The following is a 24,028-nucleotide window of genomic DNA, read 5'->3' on the forward strand; positions in this document are numbered from 1 at the left end:
TACTCTTTAATTTTCTTATCTTCTTTTTTTCACATAACCATGCCTTACTTGTTTAACAAGAAACCCTTCAGCAAGATCTTTTCCATTCTTTTTCCTAACCTTAATTCCTTAATTCAGATGTCATCTACATCAGTAGAGGGTGTTCCAAGTTCAGCTTTTCCTACAGCTAAACTGAAGAAGCTAGAAAGGGATTGACTCGGTTCAAGGAAAGACTATCAAGAGATTTTTTTTTGGCACAGTTAAGAGGCAAGTGGGCAGAGCTTGTTTAACAGAGCTTTTTTTACAGGCAGCTTTTGAGGGAGATACTGCCACAAGCAATAAACTCAAAAGTCTGTATGTTCTGCTGTTGCCTTTTCTTCTTTTGTCCTTCATCTGTCAGCTCAGGCATATTCTGTGTCCATGTGCTTGATCATGATGCCCTTGGCTTTTACCTGGCATGCTACCAATTTTTCTGTCTATCCAGTGCTAGACAGCCCTGAGGTGGTTTGACCCGAGGTAGGTGCATTCAAACCAAAGTGGCCGAGGTAGTTTTGCTGCATCCCGCCTTATTATTAAGCAAAAAGGTCACAACAGATAAAGCCATGAGAACACGTTTGTACCAAATGACTGTATTTATAGGTACTTACCAGAAAGGTTTCCCAGCACGCCACAGATGAAGTACCGTGAGAATGTAAAAATTCCTGTGCAAGCGATTAGCAGATTACTACAATTATCCTCTTAATGTCCCTGTAAGAAAATGTGCCTCAATTGTAATTTTGCAGGTGGAGTACTAGAATACATGCAGACCAGCTGATAGGACCAGTGTTGAACAAAAAGTCTGTAGCAGAAGAAGAAATATTGCTGAAATCACCTAATTTCAATAGTAAGGCTCGTACCAACAAGAAATAACTTTCTAGGTTTTCACACAAGGGTGCTGTGGTGAAGGTTCATCCAGAGCAGAAGAATAAATACCCAGCATGTCTACGCCAGTAAAATATGAAGTGGTAAATAAGATCAAAGAGATGAAAAGATTTATAGTGGCAAATTAAAATATGTATTATGAATAACTTGGCTGAAGCTGGCTGAGTAGTCATGATAACCATCTCCATACGTCTGAAACTTTTGAAGAAGGCACAATGAGTTTTGGAGGAAATATTTTGAGGAGCTTCAGAAATTCATTGAGGTGAGATTTCCCCTTGGCACCTATTCTCAGTCAGGGAAAGAATATACATTTCTTTCAGCAAAAGAGGATTTAGAATGTGTGGGATTTTCTTATTCCAATGAAAAATGTTCAGCAAAAGCAGTATTTTTTTTCTATTTCCCAGTGCCAAGCACAGTGTCAGCAGAAAACTGCTATGAATAAGAAGTGTTGGAAGGACCAATGTCTAAGTTATGAGACATTGGGTCAGATACAGTATTAAAGTCAGATCTTTAATGTACTCCCATGGGAATATGAGAGATGGCTTTTGGAGAATTTACTTTTCTGTCTTCTGTTCTAAAACTCTTTTGGTCTGCTCAGATTTTGTAAAGAAGTAAAGCAGCCTATCAAACTTTCTGTATACCTGAGCAATGGGAAAGTAAAGGTATCATTGCACCCTGTCTGTTTTGCCACTGTAGCCCAGATCCTACCAGGAAGGCTTAAATTAATTTTCAAAGGGATAAAGAAGATTTCACAAAGCAATGGTATAAAATTGTCTGATATGCCATCTGGCATTCTAGATAGCAATTCGACAATGGCTTGGTGTTTCAGGGAAGCCTTTATGGACAAATTTTAACAAAAAAAAAAATAGGGAAAGTCTAATTAGAGAAGTAGAAAAGCAGCAGAGTGCTGTTCATTGCAAACCAAGAATCCATACAGCCTAAAAGAAAAGTAGTGAAGGAAACAAACAAAAGACAAACAGAAAACAGAGGCAGTATGCAGAATCTTTTAATAATTCAATGGGAAGACGAAGCTCTAGCTACGAGAAATTCAATTTTGTTCAACTGCAGAAAACACTCTGAACTGGCAGGCTTAGCCTGATGGAATAAATCTCTTCTATTAACATGAGAGATAATTTTATGTAAATATATTGGGAGACCTTCTAGCAGAGCCGAGCATCTTAGCAATACCACTTAACTTGTTTGTAGTGTAATTGCATTTAGACCAAGGTCTTCTGAAGGAAATGGCTGACTAAATTAGCATTAACCAGGTTCCTGGGGGGCTCAGTGCGTTGTGGGTAGTCGATCTTGCCTCCAGAAAGGACACGTTGACACCAGAGAAGCCAGCTGCTTCCCACGCACTGTATTCACTGTTTTTCCCAAGCGGGGCAAATTTTATCACCTAGAGAAGGAGAAGATTTGAGAATCTAATCAAGCAGAGTCTGGGCTTTGGTTTTTCTCCAGTTCCCATCCCTCCTGTATTTAACTGAATTCAGATTTGTGCGTGTTGCTCCAGCTCCTTTTTATCACTGTGGTTTGGGAAGGATGTCCCCTTTGTGGGAATATATCTTTCCCTATAGCATGTAAGGAAAGCTATTGTTGTAGTCCTCTGGGGGACTGGTGGATGCAGCTGGGCTTGTCGATGAGCTGCTTTTCTGCGAAGAGATGCTAGCTTCAACTGAGTTAGTGAGCACGTAGATGCACAAATGGTGGTGGAGACAGCACTGCGAAGCATCAGCTAGGATGGGAACCAAGTCTCTTGCTGGAAGGTGGGAGGTCAAATGCATCTGTTTGTCCATATTGTGCTCATTCCTTTTACTGAAGAAATAGTTGTCTGTGATATGTAATGGACCAGATGCTCTCTGATATAAAGCACATCCACCCATTAACAGGAGCTGAGGATCTAAGCCAATGTGCTTGCAATATTACGTAGAAGTTTGCAACTACTTGGACATGTTTTAAGTAGGGCAGCAGGGGAGACACCTGCAGCATTTTGTATTTTTTCCTTTGCTTGCTGTTAACTCTTGGAAGGAAGGAACAAGTGGAAGTATTCTTTCTGGGTTTGCAAAAATGTAGCATGATCTTGTCTCTCGAGTATTTTAAAACACGAGCAGTCCCCGTGTTGACTTGAATATGCAATCAGTAAGTCAGAATACTGAGTGCCTCGTGCTCTGCAACAAGGCTTTAGTCTTCAAGCAAGTCTGTAGTGATTCCTTGCCTTTCACAAAATGTGCAGCCATCTCGTAAGGAGAAGAGACAGTTCCAAACCCTTCCACGGGGTTCCCTAAAGGATAGAAAAGGAGATGGGGCAGGGTGGAGGGAATTACGGAAAAATCTGGGAAGAGAAAGCCTAGCTCTTCACTCAGGTATGTGATTGCACATATTCACTGTGCAAAATTGCCCTACGGTTGGTGACCTGTAGGCTTCAGCAGGGTCATTCCAAGCATTGACATTATTCCCAGCATATTCCGTGGTATTGTGATCTTTTGAGTTATGCTTTGCCTGCCTGTTAGAGAGTGACATATGTTTTACTTTACTGTACTTGGATATTATTTTAAATTTGTTGTCTATGGGAAGTTGGGTTAGAGCCTTCAGTGGGAGAAGCAACAGAAGTACGAAAAACGTTATTAACTACAAGCTGGGTCCAAGTCTTTTCCTGCATGACTCCTAACAAGTCAGTGATGATATATCAGAGAAGACTCAGGGACAGAAAAATAAGTTCCATTATCTCATTTTCCTGTGTTCTATTCCAAAATTGTATATGAATCAAGTCACATTTTAGATTGCTGGCACATTCTGGTAACGCTTCGAGAATTTCTGTTAATATTGGAGCTCTCTGTTTAGATCAGTAAGAGTTTTAAGACTCCCTGACAAATGGTCTGTTTTCTGTGCTGTGGAATATACAACAACTGCAGCCCTTACTTAATAGAAATTATACGTTATCTCCTTGCATTATACAATATCGGATTTTCAGATGGACTCAAAGAAAATAACTTGATCTCTCAAGTGTTTATGAAATCAACGTTACAAAACAGTGCAGATGTCATTTGCCTGAGTGAACCAGTAAAGTGACATTTCTCAGCTCAAGTGGGTAGATAGCGAGTGCAGCTGGGATGATTTACTCTTGCTGAGAACTGGTCCCACACCTGTAGAAACATTGGCTTTCAATCTCTGCTCTCCACCAGGACAACAGCAAGGAAAATCACTCACCGGGTCATGTTAGCACACTGACACCACAATTTGCTGTTGTTGCTCAGAAAAATAGTTGGCCTCAGCCAGCAATTGGGCTCAGACACTCTCACAGACGTGTGATGCTTTGTCTTTACAGAAAGCTCCTCAGGTAGCAGCATAGCAATGACTTAGAGGTCTGGAAACAGGCTTTGGAATAAGAACCCAGAAAATCTGTCTTTGGCTTTACTGCAGATTTTCTGCCTGACCTTGGACAACTGAAAACCACTCTGCTTTATTTGCTTTCTCTGTAAAATACCTATCATGCAGTATTAATCAATGTTTGTAAAGATCCTTGAGATCCCCAGATAAAAGAGCACATTACAGAGCATAGAGTAATTGGAATACACGTAGTCTATAAAATAGTGCAAGCTACCAAACTTGGAACGAAAAAGACAGGAAGGAAAAGCCCGTCTTGTTACCTTGCTCCATTCCTCAAACATTTTGTAGGAAAGCTATCTGAACCTAGCAAATTATCTGTCATGTTCTTCCCAAGTGGTAACTTAAGGGTCTTTGTGAAATCTGGATGAAATAAGCCGCCAAGCCCAGTGTGCCTCTTACCTCTGAGGGCTTCTGTGCTGTAAATATGTCCGTGCAGTACTTAGTATGCTTCTGTTCTCTTTGATTCTAAAATGTGGTTTGCCCTTAGTTAGGGCAGTATTGTCAAGGCACTGTGAAACTTAGCTGGTTACAGCAAATTCCAATGTGATGCTGTGAACCCTACAGAAGCTCATAGTTCGTGAAGTATATGCTGCAGCAGTTGTGTTTTTCAAGAGTAGGTTAAAGGTAAGCCTCAGTGTCGAATGTTCTTACATGAATGTTCTTTTTCTCCTGAGAAAATCTTCAAGAGCAGCATGCCACCATCAGGCCAGACTGCATGGCCCCATGCTTTCCAGGACAAAAGGGCTTGGGCTGCCTAATTAAAAGGAGCTCCAAGCCCCAGAAATAGAGGAAAATCCTCCATTTGTCAAAAGACTTACCATTTCTTATCGTTTCTCTCCTTCTTCATCCAGACATGCATGTGTGATTCGAGGCCAGGTGATGACAGCGGACGGGACCCCTCTAGTTGGAGTCAACATCAGCTTTGTCAACAATCCTCTTTTTGGGTACACGATCAGCAGACAGGATGGCAGGTAGGATATCTTAACAGGATTTACAGAGTTCAAGCAGTATTAATGCTATCAACACTAAAGAAGAACTTCCAAGGGCACATTTATTGTTTATATATTTTGAAGATGTTGATGCCTTATTGTTGCTGGTTGTTATTTTTATTATTTATTAACTTTGTAATATAAACTAGAATCATTAGCCAACAATTAGGCAATGAACTGCACATGCGTGTAAAGAAAAGACGTTTCCTTCAGTTCTATTCTTGTTAATTCATGTTGAAATGATTAGAAAGAAGTCATTAAAATTACAGTTGTTTTAGAGGCAAGTGCTTAAAATCTGAACAATCACACTCAACCAAAACAAAACCATTGCAAATTGGGAAAGTCTTTCATCTTATCTTTTGTCTGTCAGTGCTAATTGGCTCCCTTTCTTTTAAGAACAAAAATGAAATATTAGGGGTTCCAGCTGCACATGCCCTATGTATTGACTACTAACCACTAGCACTTGGTAGAGGATTTATAGATTTTAGCACCTCTCCAATTCACCACTTTCATTAAAGGTTTGACTTGGCCAGAGAAGCTGATAGAATTACAATGAAAGAGAGGAATGTGTGCTAGCAACATCTGATTAATGCTGCCTTGTTCATGCTCGGGGGTTTTTGCACCTACTCTAACACTGATGGTGACTAGGAGGCTTTCTTAGTGATGCTACATCTATTGTATGATATGACAATGACATCTAGACAATAAAGAGGCATCCGTGGAAAACTAGTGGTCTCCTTCAGAAAAGGATGCCTTTGTAGTTTCTGTAGCTTAGGCATTACTGCAAAAAGGAAAAAGTCTTGCACATTTATGCTATGAGTGTCTATCAGACTCACTGAACACACTTTGCATGAACATACTTTGCTTTCAAACTGCACACTCAGCATCAAATTGCTGTGTATAGACTAGCACGAAATCTGCATATATTAGAACATATATATCTGTGAAACTCCTGGACAATAATGCCTGCTATAACCTTTTTCCTGTCTGCTTGTTTTCTTGCCCTATACAATACGCAATTACTATGTGTAATATTTCGTGTAGATTACAAGTACTCTGAGGAATGGACCATCTCTTTGCTTTGCAATTGCACTGTACTTAAAACAGAGGGACCTTGCCTTTAACCACACTTCTAGCCAACAAGCGTAAGAGGGCAAGAGGTGGGCAGTGCTATCCCTGCACCTTTCAATATTTGAGTTACTATTTCTTTCCACTTCAGCTATAAGGCTACTTCTGCTGGCAGATCAAGCCAGGGGTGTGCCTTTCGCACCACGTCCTCCCCAGCCTCCAGCTCAGCCAGGGAGCCAGGCAGAAAGCGATGCAGCTGCAGCATCAGTATGCTCCACCAACCCTCAGTGAACTGCTGGTTCCTTAGGGCCCGCTGCCAGCCTCCAGAAGTTAAATTGGTTTCAAGGAGCTCTGTGCTGCCGTTTGCTGACTCAGCCCCTGACAGACGCTGAGGTCCAAATGACACAAGTGACAGAGATCAGCTGCCTCAGACGAGGGAATCTGAGAGCATGTGGGACTCATCCTGAAGCTGGGATTTCTGGCGGCAGCTGCTGGTGTTCGAACCCCAGGCAGCGCAGTGTCAGCTCTTCTGATCTCATTTTCTTCACCTTCCCCTCAGATTATTCTGCTTCTACGGAAGTCTCGTGCCGGTCTTTCAACACGACTTTCAACAAATGGTCCAGTTGTGGTACTGAGGTTCTTGAATCATAAAAATACCTTCCAAAATTGTCTAAGGCATACATGCAGGTATTTTCTCAAATGGAAGGGCAGTGCATCGCTGTACTCTGGAGGTAATAAATAAGCAGGTGAAAGCCCCTTCTTAAAGAGCACAAGAATCCAGTGACTTCCACAGTGGCAAAGCTTTCTGAAAATTACCTTGAAAACTTCAAGAGCATTCAGACTAAAATTATCAGGGCAGAAAATGACGTTAGACTTCCTTTAATTCTAATCCTAGTCTTGTTGCCAGTTTATCAGGTAACATTAGATGCATCTCTGAACCTTTGCTAGGCCAGCCAACCATCCTGTGAAAGGGAGGCAACATTTACTCGCCTCCCTTACTGATTTTAACAGCATTTATTGAATACTATTTGTAAAACAGTTTCGAAGTCACATAAAGAATTACGCTGTTGCTGTTTCTATTATGTACTTCGATGGTTTTCAGAATTAGGCCATTTAGGAAGAAGCATCTCTCTTCTGATCAGCTTTTCCACAGCGCAGTTTTCGTGTGATTGAGTCGCCGTGGTTTAAGAAGTTGATGCTCTTAAGCAAAAAGTAGCTTCTCCTGAACTACAGTAACAGGCTGCATGCATTTCCATTCCGTGGCACTGCACAGTCGTACGGGGTCATCCAGTCCATCTTTGTTGTCATTCAGGTTGGAAGAAAAATGGGAGCACGCATGCAAGCAGTTACCGTGTTCCAGGGGTTATGAGATAACTGCTTAAAACTCACTGCCTTTATTATTTGGCATATTCACTATAGGAATATCTATTCTTGAAAACGTGCACTGAGTTCCCTTAAATTGATTTAGCAAATCAGTTTACTGATAGCAGGGCAATAACTGTGTTTTTAAAGTAAGGGAGTTTAAAGACAGAATTGCATCAGCTTAACTTGATTGGCTCCTAAGCTGATTTTGTTGCTTTAGTAATTTTTTTTTTTGGCATGACCAAGTTTCAAAATGAGTACTGTAAGTGAAATTTCAGTTTTAAAATTACAGTGAAGTGAATTTTTCACCCCTGTGAATGGTTCAGTGTATCCCAGGTCTCTGCAGGTAGGTTCCACTCCCATTACAGCAGCCAGATACAGTCTCCAGTGGTGAAATCCTGGTCCTATTTAAGTCACGTTACTTAGTCTGTTCATGAAATCATCCCTGCTCCTCCCAGCTCAACTCTTTGAGAACGTAAAGGCTTACATGTGATTCTAGACTAATTATTGGGACAGACTCTATTCAGGTAACAAGGCATGAAGATGAAATGTCAGCTCTGAAACCACTGTGTTGTGTGATTTCTCTGTAAAGCAAGTTAATAGATGGAACAAAGTCTTTGTACTGGATTATAAACCACATTTTTTAAATAAAGCTTTAAATTTCATCAATCTGGTAGTTTATAAAGGCCATAAGTCATCACATGGTTGTGGGGGCACTGTTAATAAACAGACAGGGAAGTCTCCAGATATTTCCAGTCTCATCTCCCCACTATCACATTCAGCAACGTGGGCATCAGCCTTCTCGGAAAGTGAATACGTTGGCCTTTCAGAGCAAAGAGATGAGAAAGGGTTACACTATTCTGTGCTTATTTTTTTTTCCTTTGAGTCTGCATTGTGGATAAATAGAGAATTTCAGCCTTTGGCCTGTCTCTCCAGAGTCTTTTAAGAAAAACAGAACAATATGACGGTACAACAAGTATGATTTTTTTTAGAGTGATAAAAAAGACATCAGAGAACAGCAGCAAAACCAGAAATAAAATTATCTCATTCTTTCAATCCCAAGATGGTTTTGTTCCTGTTAAATTTAATTTCACTAAGGGAAGCTGGGATGAGGGTGTTTTCAGTTTAGGTTTTTCTGTTTGGTTTTGCTTTTAGTTTTTTTGTTCAGTTCATCGAGGTAACTTCCAAGCTGCACCCTGAAACTCCAGAAAGAACAGCTCACGTGCAGCAGTACCTGCTGCAAAAGACTGCACCTCTGTGCTTTCCCAGCCACTGGAGCCTGACGTGGAGGTGATGCTTTCCCTTCTGCGCCCTGTTTTGCAGATGCAGGAGAGGCGAGGCTGTTTCCCCAGACAGGTTACCATCCCTGACCAAGGCTCGTCGAAGCCAAGAACCACTCACAAAGGAGCAAAACGGAGGTGTTTCCAAATAAAACCTCTTCCCCACTTGCCTAAAAACATGTTGGGCATCATTTGTAATGTTTGTTTCTTTCCTCCTGTTGCCCCTTTTAATGCCCAGTTTCCTGCAAAGAGAGCTTTGCCCTCCTAGCTGCAGGGCTTGCCAAATGCTAATTGACTGTTAAAAATACCCTCATCAAAGTACAAATGCGGCGAGGCTTTGCTGGCAAGGACCTGCAAGTTACTCCTCAGGCTCTTGCAAGCCAAGCTCCATAGGTCTGGGAAGTCGATGTCCCCAGTTGAGTGGTAGAATAAACACGTCATTAGGTTTTTCAAATGCTTTCCTCTCCCTTCCATGGACTCGATTAACATTCTTTCCTGAATAACTCTCTTTTCATAATTATATTTACTAAATGGCACCTCAGTCTATTGTCCATAAATAATAATAATAATGTCTTTAGTGATTGCTTGCCAAAGATTTTTTAGAAGTAATTTGTACCTTTTGTTTCCCCTCTGGGGATTTTGCAGCAGATCTGAAAGCCTCAGAATTAATTACAAAATAATTTTAGATACTTTTTTTCATCATCTTACTTACCTTGTAATTACAAGGGTCATCAAGGCTGGCTCTGGGCTGTCAGCATGCTTTCAGATCCTGCTCCTCATGCACAGGGAAATACTTCAGCACACATCTCTAAAGCACATGAGCAGCAATGCTGAAGCCAGCGAGCCTCTCACACAACTGCAAGCTTGTCATACACCAGCTCCAAGCATCTCAAGTGAGAAGCAGGGAAGAGAAAACTTTCTGTGCCTGAAACATGCGTCTGGCATTGCAACAGAATAGATACTGAAGGAAAGAAGTAAAAAAAGCACAAACAAAAACAAGAGGTCTTCAATTTGTGCTGAAATCTCTTCCTTCCTCAGTTGTGCCTCTTGTTTGTGTCTATACATTATAGATATATCCTGTGGTGCTTCGTTAAATATAGCATGAAGGTAAAACAAACAAACAGCACTCTCTATCCCAACATCTTTACATCAAGAAGAAGAATATTTTCCTTCCTGAGATAACGTCCTTTCAGACAGCTCTGGAGGGCTGTCTGTTAACCCAACATGATATTCTCTAGTACTAACGCAGACAGAAAAGCCACTTGGCTGGGGGTAGCATAGGACGAAGTTTCAGACAGTAATTGGACCACGGGCAGTGACTTACCTGCCCTGTTGTAAATGATTAAGAGTCAAAAAAGGATATGTGTATAAGTGCTGAGTGCTGGGCACAGTGACTGCCTTTCTGGTCCTCATTTCTTCCCCGTGCCTAGTACAGTAGGTTCAGTCTGCGACTGGGCTCCACATGTTCCCGACTTGCATTAGGTATTAGTCAGGTTAGCAGTGGATGCCAAGACAATTTATATGCTGGCTTGTCAGAGAAACCACTTTCCAAATAGTTTATTTCAGCATGTGAATTGATCCAATCTGTGACTCTGTTGGGATGAAAAATACTTTAAGAAAAAAGAAAATGAACATGTATGGTCAAATAACACTAGAAAACTAATAGCAAAGACAAACATTTGTCTCAAAAAAAAAGGGATGGGAATATTTTAATGTACAAGTGCATAACAGGCAAAGAAGCCAAGTTTGTACTCCTGCCTATTTCGCTTGCTCTTGCCCAACAAAAGCTTCTTTGAGCTGTAGTTTTTATATTTGTAAAATGTGAGTGATGGTATTCCTGTGGCCTATGAGGACTTGTGATTACTTTTCTGCTACAAACATATTTCCTTGCTACAAACACACGGGGTGTTGCTTGCACTAACCTTGTTTTCCATCTCTTAAAACAGCTTCGATCTTGTTACCATCGGCGGGATCTCCATTATCCTGCACTTCGAGCGGGCTCCCTTCATCACGCAGGAGCACACGCTGTGGCTGCCCTGGGATCGCTTCTTCGTCATGGAAACCATCGTCATGAGGCACGAGGAGAATGAGATCCCCAGCTGTGATCTCAGTAACTTTGCTCGGCCCAACCCTGTGGTCTCGCCATCCCCGCTGACAGCTTTTGCAAGTTCCTGCTCAGAGAAAGGTCCTATTGTTCCTGAAATCCAGGTATGAACCGTATGAGCTCAGAAGAAGATGACCCAGTTCCTTTCTATCCTTCTTTTGCCTGCTTTGACCAAATTGAATGATATTATGCTTCTGTGTCTTTCCCTACCCCCCTGCTTTGCTAAAAAGAAGCACTCCCAGTTTGTCTCCCCATTTTTCAGATGTTTGCCAGGAGCACACACTCACGAGCACACACGTAGCCAGAAGGTTTGTTTCCCCTTTTCCCTGAGAGATGGAGACAAAGCACTTGTGGCTGGCAGTGCAAACCTACGTTGGCTCTGCTTTGCCTTCATCTTGGAAGGCAAAATTCACCCAGGAATTCAACTGGGACCCTGTGCAACCTGCAGCGACCTTCTGGCAGCCCTTTGGCAGTCAATACTCTAAAGCACAGTGCAAGGTTTAGGAGTTTCTTATATTCATGCTTTTCTTCTGCTCAGGAGCAACTTTGATCTGCTGGGCATTAAAGACTTCAGTGGGCGGGTATTGGGTGTGAAATTCCTTGGGTTTTGAAGACACAGCCCTCAGTCTGCGACACTGCTGGGTCGTGCAGTCAGCCAGAGAACGGCCTGGCAAATGGCCAGCGTGTGGAGCACCTGGGTTTTATTGCATTTCATGACACATGGGATGGCTGAGCAGAGTGGGAGGGTGGTTTTTTATTCCTCATCCCCATTTTCCTGGTGTTTAAGGACATATGGGTCACATAAAGTAATTGTAACAACCTACCGTGGGTTCAAAGTATTTTACTGAGTGGAAACTGAATGATGCAAACAACTCAAGTACCCATTCTGTGTAAAAATACTCACTGCTACACATGGATGTAGCAGAATTCAAGCTTTCCTTTCTTGGGCATGTTATTCCCTGGGTCTTAGATGCCAGCATTCAGTGTACCCTGGGTATTGCTTTCAGTGACAAATAATAACCTGCCAAGGTAGAAATAATAACAAGTGTAGCGACAAATTGTGTGCTTCCTGCTTGACTCCATTGGGGTTTCGGTAGCGTTAATGAGGAGAGAAGTCACTTCATATCTTCTAATTGCGGAACACCAGGTACTGAACCAGGTACTGAACAAATGAAGCTAGTGGTCTCTTTACCTTTCCCTCTGGGCCAAATCCTGTGAACTTTTCTCACACTAATTTCCAATTAGAGGCCCTGGGTTTGTCCCAGCTTAATTACTAAATAAGTCTCATATCTTGTAATGTCCATCAGATTGCAAATTCTCAGTTCAATTTTTACATCTCTTCTTCTTATTCCAACAAGCACCATGAAAGGCAATGTTCAGTGCTGAAAGAAGCAAATATTTGATACAGTGATACTATAATCATAATCTCACTCAACCTCACTCATTATTTGGTAGGGTACTTGTTAGATTTTGTTAATTATATCTATCAAACTAAAACATTCTATAATTTCTCTTCAATAACAGTGTGTCTGTCTATTGACTGTGAAAGCAGCCAGGGATGTAGATCATAAGCAATGGTTCGATACGATTTCCTGACTATAGATGTGTAGTGCTATTTGAAATGCCCTGCAAATATCATGCTTGGTCTCCAACTGGCAATTCAGAATAATTCTCCTATCAGTGTCTTGCATTACATCTGCCAAACCGTTGTGAATGTCACACATAACGTGGACATCCCAAATGGCACTGGACACCTGTAGTTATGGAATGTAATTAAGTGGGATTCATTTTGAGATTAAGGCGTCTAAATCAGGTGTTCACCTACAGTCGTCTGGAGGTGTGCTGGATGTTCGAGCTCCCATTAAACCTGACAGAAATCTAATCAATACTGTCAGCAGAGCCTACAGATCAATTAAACTGACCGTCTTGAAGGTATCAGATTCCCACTGACAGTATTGGTTAGATCTCTGCTGACTATAATCAATGTTTAGATGCCTAGCTCATATACACACACTTACAAGTCAACGACTGGATTTAGTTGTAGGATTTAGATGCTTAAACTGGAATTGAATCCCACTCTTAAGTTAATATGGCAAGACTCACCTGAAGAACCTATCTCTTCCTTTTGCCAATAGAGAGACCTGGTAGAGTAGCTTAGAGGAGTCTCCTAACTTTTAGGTTCCTAAATTTGAGTAAGTCCCCCATACGACATGATGAACAGTACTTTTCCCACATGCCAAGTGGTTGAGCCAAAACCTATAAAACTGTATTCTTCCTCAAATATTGACAGATGAAGGTAAAAGAGTTTGTGATATAGGAGTCATGGAAGAGACTCTGCTATTATAGCAGAGTCCTGACTGTACACTTCAGTTCATAAACGGACTACTTTTCATTCCTGTACTGGGTATACGTACAATATAAAATAGCCTAGCTGTCAGCTTCTGCAGCTGCATTTTATAATACATAGTCCACATTAGAGAAATGTTAAATATAATAGTAAAGAATATAGCTGGGAGGAGTTGACAGGCAGATGGCAGGGCTGGGAAGGGGATTTTTACAAGCTAAAGGAGTGGGCAGATAGGAACCTCATGATATTCAACAAATACATGCAGTGTCCTCTACATGGATGCATTCAAAAGACTAAATAATACATTTTAAGTGTTAGATTCAGGTGCCTAAACACGGATTTGATGCCATTTAAGGTGCCTTGAAGAGTCCCTTCAGACCTCCACCTGTAGCTTCAGGAAGGTGGAGATCCCAAGAAGTTCCATGTCAGATCAATCATCCCCATGCAGAGGTTTTGGATACCATATGACATCTCAAAGGCACTAGGTGCTTGAGCTAAGGTCCCTGAATCAGGCCCTAAATGCCTTTCTTTCTCAAAATTCCTTCTGAGTGTCGCATTAAAAAAAAAAAAAAAAAAAAAGACTGATAGTTTCTTGCCTTATATACTGGCAGAGTGAAGAGTAGCCGTAAGAAAAACATTTAACCCTGCACACAGAGACAATATTTTCTACATTGTCTCATGCAAAGAGTGGAAGAATTTGCTACTAGCACAAACATAGATCACCACCCAGGTTTGAAGGGAACAAGGCAGTGAAAATTGCTAAGTGGTGAAAATCCCTCGTAAGTCTGAAGCTCCAGCTCTTCTGACTGAGCTGGTGGCTCGACCACTTTTGCTTAGGTTGTGATAAACTCCAGGAGCCCTAGTCTTGGACACAGCATATGAATTTGTCTGGACAAAGCAGCAATTATCAAAGAGAAATAAGTACACAAGTCAGCCATCATTACTTTTTGTGTATTCAGAGTATTTTAAAGTTTATTTTTCCCTCTTGTCCCACCAGAGTCCTATTGGATTATCCTTCTCCCACCCTACTTTGATGCTAGTTTAGTACTGCTTACAAACTACAAATGCATTTCGGATAATCTGAATTACCATTTGAACCAGATCTTCAAGGAGGCACCCTTAAACACAATCCCTTGTGCTGCTCAGTGCCTCGATACCACTGTGCTGACCCTTCCTCTGAAACGGTAGACAGCAGAGACAGATCATGACAGAGAGAAATAATTATTTCTGACAGGGATTTGAACCAGACATTGCAAATAGTACCTCAGTGACAATTATTTCTGTCTGGCTTTTTCCTAAAGGGGTTACATATGAGGACAGATTTGATGCAAGGGACCACCTTTACTGCAGCTTGGCTCAGCTGATCTCTGGTTGAGCCTGGTCCCAGCCCAGCTTGTTGCTGAGCTCTGAAAATATATTTAAAAATCCTGGGTTTTCCCAGTTCTGTCATTTTTCAGCTTCCTAAGCGCTGAGATATGTAAATTTAAAAGGCTGCATTAGAGAAAGTAAATATTTATGAGCACGGTGGAACAGCACTTTAACTTCTGGATGTGTCCGTTTGTCAAGTGCTGCAAGCCCAGAGGTTGTAAGTTATCACTTGAAAAAGTGTTAGGCCTTGGATAATAGCTTAGAAGAGGTCTTTTCAGGGGGCAGATTACAACATTTGTCGTTATTTATAACTCTAACTAGAAAACCTGTAAGAGATGAACAAGTTGTCACATCAGGGAATTTTACTGCTCCCACAGAGGGAACTGAGTGTGGGAGGCGCAGAAGTGGCATGGAGAGCCCCAGGACAGCTGTGATCCCTTCCTGATGGGAGGATCTCTTGACCCACCTGCCTTCCAGCCTCTGTGCCCTTAGCATTATGAAAGCTGATTATTGCTGGGGAAGTATTTTCATAGCTCATTTTGGGCCCAGCACATGAAAGAATTGCAGAAGCGGTGCAGGAGAGAACAGAGCTAGTTATGACCTCCTGACACATCCCATTATCAGACCAAGTTTTCAGGCTTGCTGCTAAGCTTCTACCTTAATCTTTCGAAGTTTCCCGAAGGTTGCCAGCTTGTGCTGAAAGTGACCATGTTGGGTGCTTACCTAAGGATGAAATTTTCTGAAAAGTAACAACTGATTTCTTTTCCCAAAAGAATTGAGAAAGAAATGCCCTTCATCACCATTTTGCACAGGAGAATCAGCATGGTGTAAGGGATGTCCACTGCATTGCCTTCCAGAAAATACCCCTGCATTTCTCCAACTAAAAATAAATAATAATAATGCTAAGATCTGATTATACTTTAGCAGGTAAATTACCTGAAAATCCCATCTTTACTGAGTCTCCTCTATTCTCAAAGCAGAACAGGGTCAGACAAAACTTTCCCTGCTGTCCTTCAGTCTTCTGTGAAATTCTGTACTGGAATGGAGACCTGTGAGGTGAACGTCCCAGTCAGTCCGCAATATCCCCACTGTGTGGCTGGAGGAGAAAACAAAGCAACTCACCTAGAATACTAATGAATTTGGAAAAGGAGGGAAAGGGAGAGAACAAGGCAGGGGAAAGATGTTGATGGTGGTAGGTCAGGTCAAGAGCTTCATCACATAGGTAAGATGGGAGAGAGTTTTAAGCAAGCACCAGGATGAGTAGGAACAAATGTGAGGGCAGAAGATAAAGGTCAAGACACAGGAGGAAAAAAAGAGGCTAGAGCTAGGCAGGGCAAAGAGGGCCAGAGGTGAGGTAGGAGAGTACAAGTTACAGGGAAGGGGAGAGGAGTAAAGGGGAAGAAATGAGATATGGTCAGAGGAGGGAGGATGGGAGCACAATTAGTGACGTGGGAGAATGGAAGGTTATGGTCAAGACTTGGGAACATCCATGAGGATACAATCCACATGCCAAGGGCTTGGTATTTTATTGGAAGAAAAGCCAGGAGGCAAAGATAAGCAACTACAGAAGCCTACCAAGATAGAAAAAATGGAAGCTATACTGTTGTGCTTGAGACATCTCAGACACCAAGCTCCTTTCGCCTTGAGTCCAGGGACTCCTTTTAGCAATGAGTCCCACTGTAAACACTGACTTAAACAAGATACTTACTGATAAACTCTTGACTCAGTCTTAGAATCATAGAATCCTAGAATCATTAAGGTTGGAAGAGACCTTCAAGATCATCTGGTCCAACCATCACCCTACTACCAATATCACCCACTAAGCCATGTCTTCACCCATCCGTAGGCCGAGCTCGATACATTCCAGTTGCTCTCTCACATAAAAAGCAGCTCTACCACCTCACCTTCCTGGCCTATCTTTCCCAAAAGGCATGTAGCCATCCATGAGAGCATTCCAATCACACGAGCTATCCCACCATGTCTCTGGAACTGCAGTCTGATCATGGCCCTGTGACCACACACAGGTCTCTAATTCTTGTTTATTCCCCATGCTGTGTATTTCACTGTATTGGCAATTCAGAGAGGTAATCGAGCATGTAGGTTTCCCAGGAGGGGTCAAAGAGGATGCTCCATGTGTCCCATATGTACCACCACAAGAGGCACCCCAACTTGAGCCGTGTTTTGCTGACTACCCTCTCTCTGTAACTCTCTTCTCAAGTCTTTCCTAGTTTAAAGCCCTCCTTACCAGGCTGGCCAACCTGTTGGCAAAGACACGTGTGCCGCTTAGTGAGGTGGATCCCATCTCTCCCCATCAGTTGTCTATCTTTAAACAGGGTCCCATGGTCACAGAAACCAAAAGCCTGTTGCCAACACCAGCGGCGCAGCCTGGAAAATCTGTCTTCTCCTCCTCCCATCCTCCCTCCTCCCTGGAAGGATTGAGGAGAAAATGTCTGAGCTCCCAGATCCTTGACCACCATCCCCAGAGCTCTAAAATCCTGTTTGATAGTTTCCAATTTGCCCTTAGTATCACTAGTGCCCGCATGGAATAGCCACAGAGGGTAACAGTCCAACGCATGGAGAACCCTTGGCACTTTTACCATGATGTATCATATTTGAGCCCCTGGCAGGCAACAATTCTCTCTAGACAAGAGGTCGGGTCAGCAGATAGGTGCCCTGGCAGGGAGTCACCCACCACAATCACCCACCACTTCTTCCAGGTGTTCCCACCAAGCACTGGGTCTGTAGGCCTAGTTGCTTCCCCACAGCAGCAGTCGCCCACTACTGCTGTTCTCCGATGTAACAGAGATGGAGAAAGAGGAGGCATTCCTGGCTTCCAGAACTAACTCTATAAATTATAAATCTGATTTCATAATTGATGCCTACTAGGTGTGCTTTTTTAGACATGTCTACCAGAGCTTGTATAAAGGTGTGTTTGATTAATTGCAGCTTCACTGCCGTTTCCTGTCTGCTCGGAGCTGATTTAACACTCCTGGATTGCTTTTCCACAGGCTCTACAGGAGGAGATTAACGTTTCCGGTAGTAAAATAAAAGTGAGTTACCTGAGCAGTCGCACAGCTGGCTACAAATCAGTCCTGAGGATCAGCATGACCCACCCCACCATCCCCTTCAACCTCATGAAAGTCCACCTCATGGTGGCCGTCGAGGGGCGGCTCTTCAGAAAGTGGTTTGCAGCTGCTCCAGACCTGTCCTATTATTTCATCTGGGATAAGACAGACGTCTACAGCCAGAAGGTGTATGGGCTTTCAGAAGCTTTTGGTAAGTGACCCCAGGGCCTGCGTCTCTTTTTAGAAGCAGGTGAGTGGCAATGCACAAACGTTGTCGGAGACTGTTATGGTCCAACTGCTAACACATAAAATGGTCCCTGCTGGTTCACTGCTGTTTCCTTGGAGAGGATTGGGCCCAGATGTTCAGACAGCACACATTTTCCCAGGAGATGAATGCTTATCTATTCTCTGGCTCTTGGCCCAGCATACGTCTTGAGCTGCTACCATCATACCCATGCAGAAGGAATGAACTGGGACTAGAGGCATTTGGCTACCTCTCACCTACAGCTGAAAGCTGTCAGCACTTCTTTGAAATAAATCCTTAGTACTGGGTCTTAATCTCTTCCCCTCCTTCTGTCTGACCTTCAGGATTACCCTGATCTTATAGTTTCCCATTTATTACCTTTTTAAGAATGTCATCCCAAGCTGGGATGCTGTAGGCGTGATGCTCTTCTCCCTTGTACCTCGTGCAGTCACTTATATCTGCAAAAGACTGTCAGAAGCTGCAGGGCAGAGGATGGAAGGGCTCTGCATACTCCAGGTGCCACATCCACAGCACCAAGCAGTATGGCCCATGCCTTCCATTCTGCAGGGACGGAACCTGAAGTCCTCACTGCAGCAGGAAGCTGTGCTGTGGCTATAATATCCATGCAGAGACACGTTCTTTCCGGTTCCTGCTGCCATCCTAGACCTCACGTAGTGAGCCCTGTGCAATGATGTTGGAAGGAACAGGGTATTTTGAGTGTGCAGTGAGTAAGATGATGCTGCTTTGCAGTTTTTCTTTCCTATCTGATGAACAGCCAGCGGAAATTTATGTATAGGTCTTCAGCAGAGTGTAGACTGGACCTTTCAGGATGCCAAGTCAATGATATTAGCAGCATGGGAGAGATCCCAAACTAACAAATATACCTCTTGTTGATAGAAGGATTGTTCCCTGGTGCCTTGTAGCCCCACAGAAGATAAGTCTCTTTACAGGAGATGTTTTCGAAGAGGAAGAAGAGGTGCCTTCCTTGTACTCAGCTGCCTCGAGTAGGCTGGGTGATACAACCTGCTGAACCTTACACAGTCTGGAGCCCAGAATAAGCAGCGTGTCTTCATATCACATACTGAAATATTATGTTTACGTGCTCTTCAAGATGCTAGATGAGCAGGTGATGCATCACTCCATGATGCAGCTCTGCAGCCCCAGGGTACACAAGCAGGTCTGAGGACATCAGCGTTCAGGCTTCCAGTGATTACATCCACCAGCAGAGTGGAAAATATCAAGTCTTTATTTCCTGAACTACAGCTTCCCCTGATACTGTGTGAACCTTCAAAGGGTGATATTTGATGGGGGATCCTGAGTTCACTTAGTGCTCAGCACTTTTCAGGATACCAGACTTTTTTTTTCTGGCAAAAAATGAGCTATATAATTGCTTTTCATCTGTTCAGAACTTATAATTCTGCTCTGCTCCAGCTGTTAGTACTGAAAAGATGTGGTAGGGCAGAAGAAAAGCAGACCAATGAAACTGGGTCTTGCGCTTCTGAGAAAATTATTCTGTCAAAAACGTGATTCTCCTTCTACTGACATCATTTTACTCCTAAGTAATTCCAGTACGTTCAGCAGAGTTACTCCTGAAAGACTCTGATTAGACATCATGGCAAGTCAAACCACGTTTTGCTGTGTACCCTTTTGACATTAACAATGACCACAAGTCAACCTGGCCTAAGAGTCTTTGGTCTTTGAGGGATTCACTGTCCCTCGCTTCATTTGTATGTCTTTACTTTCCAAGTGAGACCATGATTTTTAGCAAATTCCTGACATGCAGTCTTACATCAAAGATAGCACATAGGAGTAAAATGCTCCCATTTAGGAGCCCAGCATTATTTTACACTCTAGAATAGCCATTGTTTTAAGATATGTCTTTAAAACAGCGCCTTTTAAATATTTAGCACATTTGCCCAACATCTACAACTGTGTTGACCTTTTTAAATGCAGGATGGCCTTTAAAGTGGGAAATATTAAGACTCCACATTATGATTATGACATTTTAAATGAAATAGGCAGTTGCACTTAGAATTGTTCTTACCCCTGCTCAGCTGAAATTCCGTGTGTGCTGATTGTGCATTTCCAGGTTACTAACCTAGGGGGGTCTTTTGTTTCTCTCTTGCTCACAGTTTCAGTGGGTTATGAGTATGAATCTTGTCCTGACTTGATCCTGTGGGAGAAGAGGACAGCTGTGCTTCAGGGTTATGAAATTGATGCTTCCAAACTTGGAGGATGGTCCCTGGACAAGCACCATGCCCTCAACATACAAAGTGGTAGGTTGACTGTAGCACATAACAGGAGAATAATGCTCTGTTGCAAGGCCCAGCTGCTTGTCATCATTAAGAATTCAAGAAACGGAAAGGATAGAAACCTGACCAACACAAGTACTCTACCACATATGCTAACAACAAATTATTTATTGTAACTTGTATTTACGAGCAATGCTGTGTGTGTAAATCCAAGAGGAGCTGACCATGGTGAAGCAAATGAATGCCCATGAAACATATAGGCATCTCTAACTTTGCAGTGTCTTAAAAGAAGGTGATTAACAAGGAAAATATTCCTTAAATAAATAAGGGGAGTGAATTCAGATTGAACCTTCCATTGATTGTAAATCCACCCCTACACATCCTGCAACGTGCAAATGTACTTGCAGAAATGAGAGGCTTTGTGGGTTATAAGGGAAAATGGAAGGTGCCAGAGTCCTTGAAGGGAGCTCAAGACTGCATAAGGAAGGTTTGGAGGCTGATGAGCCTCCACTGAATACATTCAAAAGATGGAAGCACTGTCTCTCTCTGAATGATAGCAGTGGTATGGGAGCAAACATCTAAATTCATCCCACACCACTGCTGAAAACACTACACTTATAAGGAACATAAGCAGAGCTCCTCTGAGCTTTGCAGATGAAACATTTCTCTAGAGAATGCACCATATTTTTTTGTCTCTTATCTTTTCATGAGCTATGTGATTTTTTTTCCCTGGTAGGCTGCAAATTACAGGGCAAAGAGGGACAGAAGAGGAAGGTGAAAATTCATGAGATGCTGAAAAGTGTATTTCATTCAAAAGTAAAGACGGTCTTGTTCTCCCTATATACTTTTATTTTGCAAAAAATGTAATGGGGCTGTATAAAAAATGCTTACTTCAGATAAGGGGGCCCTCCTTGAAACCATCACAAAAAAATATGATGTGATGATACACCCCCTTGCCACTTAATAGCTTCCCCAGCTGGCATCCAGCAGTGCCATTGTGTTACCCTTAATTTCCTTATTACTCCTTTCTCTCTCTAGGCATCCTGCATAAAGGAAACGGGGAAAACCAGTTTATTTCCCAGCAGCCGCCTGTAATTGGAAGTATTATGGGCAACGGCCGTAGACGTAGCATTTCTTGTCCAAGCTGCAATGGGCTTGCAGATGGGAACAAACTCCTGGCTCCTGTTGCCCTAACTTGTGGGTCTGATGGAAGTCTTTACGTCGGAGATTTCAACTACATCCGAAGAATCTTTCCCTCTGGCAATGTCACCAACATACTGGAGTTAAGGTACACTGTACTGCATGTGGCTGTTATAATTATGCCATTAAGTTGTGCACAAATCTTGCATACCCAAAACGAGCAAAACTTTTAATAAAAAACATTAAAACGAAAAAAAAAAAAAAAGAGCTGCCCAGATTTCCCTCTTCTGCAACTCTGCAGATTTTGACTTACACCAGAGAAACATCGGCCTAGCAAGATTTCTTCCAGAACTGAGTCATATACCAAAAATATTGTCACATTTTTGTGCTGCTGAATCAAACTGTGTTAATGTCTCCCCTTCAGTCTAGTTAGAGACCAGTGGGAATTCTTAAAATTAACAACCAGCCTCCGGGATAACCTAAACGTGGAAGGACACAGCACTGATGACAATATGTAGAGGTTAATCAGGACAGATGATCATTCATACTTAAGACAGGATGATCACCCAGGGAGTCACAGATTCAGGGCTTTTTTAGTTGTTTTTGAGAGACAAACACGTATCAGTTCCCTGCAGTCTCCAACTGAACAGCTGTGTCAGGGTGAAAATATAGATGGATCATCTTAAAATGAGTGAAGCATTTCCTTTTACCCTAAATAACAAAGGAAAAAATTATATAAGGAGAAATAGTGAGGCTTGTTAAGGAACATTCATTAAAAATAAGGAAGGGAAGGGAACATTACAAATTTATCACAAGTTCTGAGGAAATTAAATAGATTGTGACTGAAACAAAATTTCATATTGACATCAGTGGTGATATTTTTCATTTGCAAAATTTCCACAACAAAAACACTTCTGCTTCAATGCACCACAGCCTGCTTCTGAACCCTTCATGTGGCCAGATGAGACTCACCCCAGGAACATCACTGGAGTTAAACCAGTTTTTCTGAATGAGACCTCTCTGCTTGAAGGACCTGGCCTAAATTTCTGAGATCTCAGTATGAAGTTAACGTCGTAGGAAGGTTCACATTCCCATTTAGCTCTCAAGGTCTGGCCTGAAAGAGAATTCCCAGAAAGTAAGAATCTCCCCGCTATACTCAGTTTTAACATCCAGTCTTCTGGGGACAAAAGTAAGGCCCCATTTTCTGCCAGGACTGCCATGCGGAAGGTCCCATTACAGCTTACTAGAGCAGCAGGATCCCATACAGCATTTTGTATTTGCATTTGCTCCACAAGGCCACAGGTGGAAAATGGAAGGGCTGAACTGCAGCAGAATTGGTTTCTAAGATCCTTTTAGTCCCTCATTTACAAACACACCATAGGCGTTAGGTCCACAAGACTTTGCTGAAGGCCTAGTTTGGCATGCAGAACTGTCATTGTAGATCATGGTATATGAGAAAAAAAATCCAGACAGCTATCTCAAGGCTGACACTTACAGAATAGGTGTCTTGCTCTGCCCACAGAAAGACCACAAAATCAGGATTCATTGTGTGAGGAAGCCCACAATGACATGTGTACAGTCACATCCCAGAGGGCTGGAGTACCTTTTGAGTAAATAAGCAAAAAGCTGATTCATGCTGTTCATTTATTTGATATACAAATACATAATCTCTCTCATATTTATAAGGCAAGAAGATGGGATAAATCTTCTGTGCTGGTCCATATTAAAGAATATAATATTCTTCCAGTGCCAGAAAGTTATTTTAATGACCAAAGGTGAGATTTCCAGAAGAACCTAGGTGATTTGGGGCCCAAATCCCACTGCAACTCACTGGGATTAATATCTCATTCCCTGAAGTACAATTTTGAAAACCCGATCCCTGTTTCATTGTCAGTGGAAATACCAGACCCAGCGGAGGTTTTGCAGAGTATTTCCTGACTGGAAAAGAGAAAATTGGAAGCCTTGACAGAGTGGCCTTGCTTGCTTTTGCGTAGAGCCACAAAGTTAAATTTACTCCAGATTTAAATCTGCTGGAACGATTGCTGCTTCATCTGTGCAAACACTTAGGTTACTGGATCTAATAAACATTTCTTCACTTTGGTGTGCTATAAAGTAAGTGAGTTCAGATGCAGGCTGACTAAAAGCTGGGGAGGAAAGCCATTGCTTTTGTACTAAATGGAGTTTGCTTGTGTCTTCTCAAATCAGCATCTCTGCAGAGATTAACACCCTCATGATTTGGCTTTGGGTTTGGATTTTTTTTCCTTTTTTTTTCCTTTTAATTTTTTTTTAGAGTGTAGTGTTCTGTTGCAGAGAGGAAAGCAAATGCATTGTGGGTCTCAGATAACTGCAGCATGGTTATAACCAGCCCCATGAAAAACATCCAGCTCGGCATAATTTCAGTCTTCTGGGCTGGAGTTCATGAGTTTACAGCAATGAACTGCCACCCACAACTATGCAACTGTAAAGTTATCTTTGTAAATCACAAGGTATTGCTTTGAGGATAGTGAAAAAAGCTGTGAAGA

General features: G+C 42.2%; 1 protein-coding gene and 1 long non-coding RNA gene across 13 annotated transcripts in view; one reads left to right on the top strand and one right to left on the bottom strand.

Annotated features, from left to right (window-relative positions):
- Window positions 1-24,028, top strand: part of TENM4 (teneurin transmembrane protein 4) — an 879,437-nt gene that overhangs the window by 789,939 nt on the left and 65,470 nt on the right. For all 12 annotated transcript variants that reach the window (XM_040544436.1, XM_040544433.1, XM_040544442.1 and 9 more), the window contains 5 exons: window positions 5,139-5,258; window positions 10,933-11,194; window positions 17,814-18,081; window positions 20,247-20,390; window positions 21,405-21,654. In XM_040544436.1, the coding sequence (XP_040400370.1) occupies window positions 5,139-5,258; window positions 10,933-11,194; window positions 17,814-18,081; window positions 20,247-20,390; window positions 21,405-21,654 (1,044 nt within the window). The remainder of the gene's footprint in view (window positions 1-5,138; window positions 5,259-10,932; window positions 11,195-17,813; window positions 18,082-20,246; window positions 20,391-21,404; window positions 21,655-24,028) is intronic.
- Window positions 7,222-11,025, bottom strand: LOC121063712. The gene is made up of 3 exons (XR_005816161.1): window positions 10,909-11,025; window positions 9,699-9,794; window positions 7,222-7,306 (listed from the first exon to the last, which is right to left on the bottom strand). It is a non-coding gene; the product is annotated as an uncharacterized LOC121063712 (long non-coding RNA).

Source organism: Cygnus olor, chromosome 1 (assembly GCF_009769625.2).
Source record: "Cygnus olor isolate bCygOlo1 chromosome 1, bCygOlo1.pri.v2, whole genome shotgun sequence".
Lineage (NCBI taxonomy): Eukaryota > Metazoa > Chordata > Aves > Anseriformes > Anatidae > Cygnus > Cygnus olor.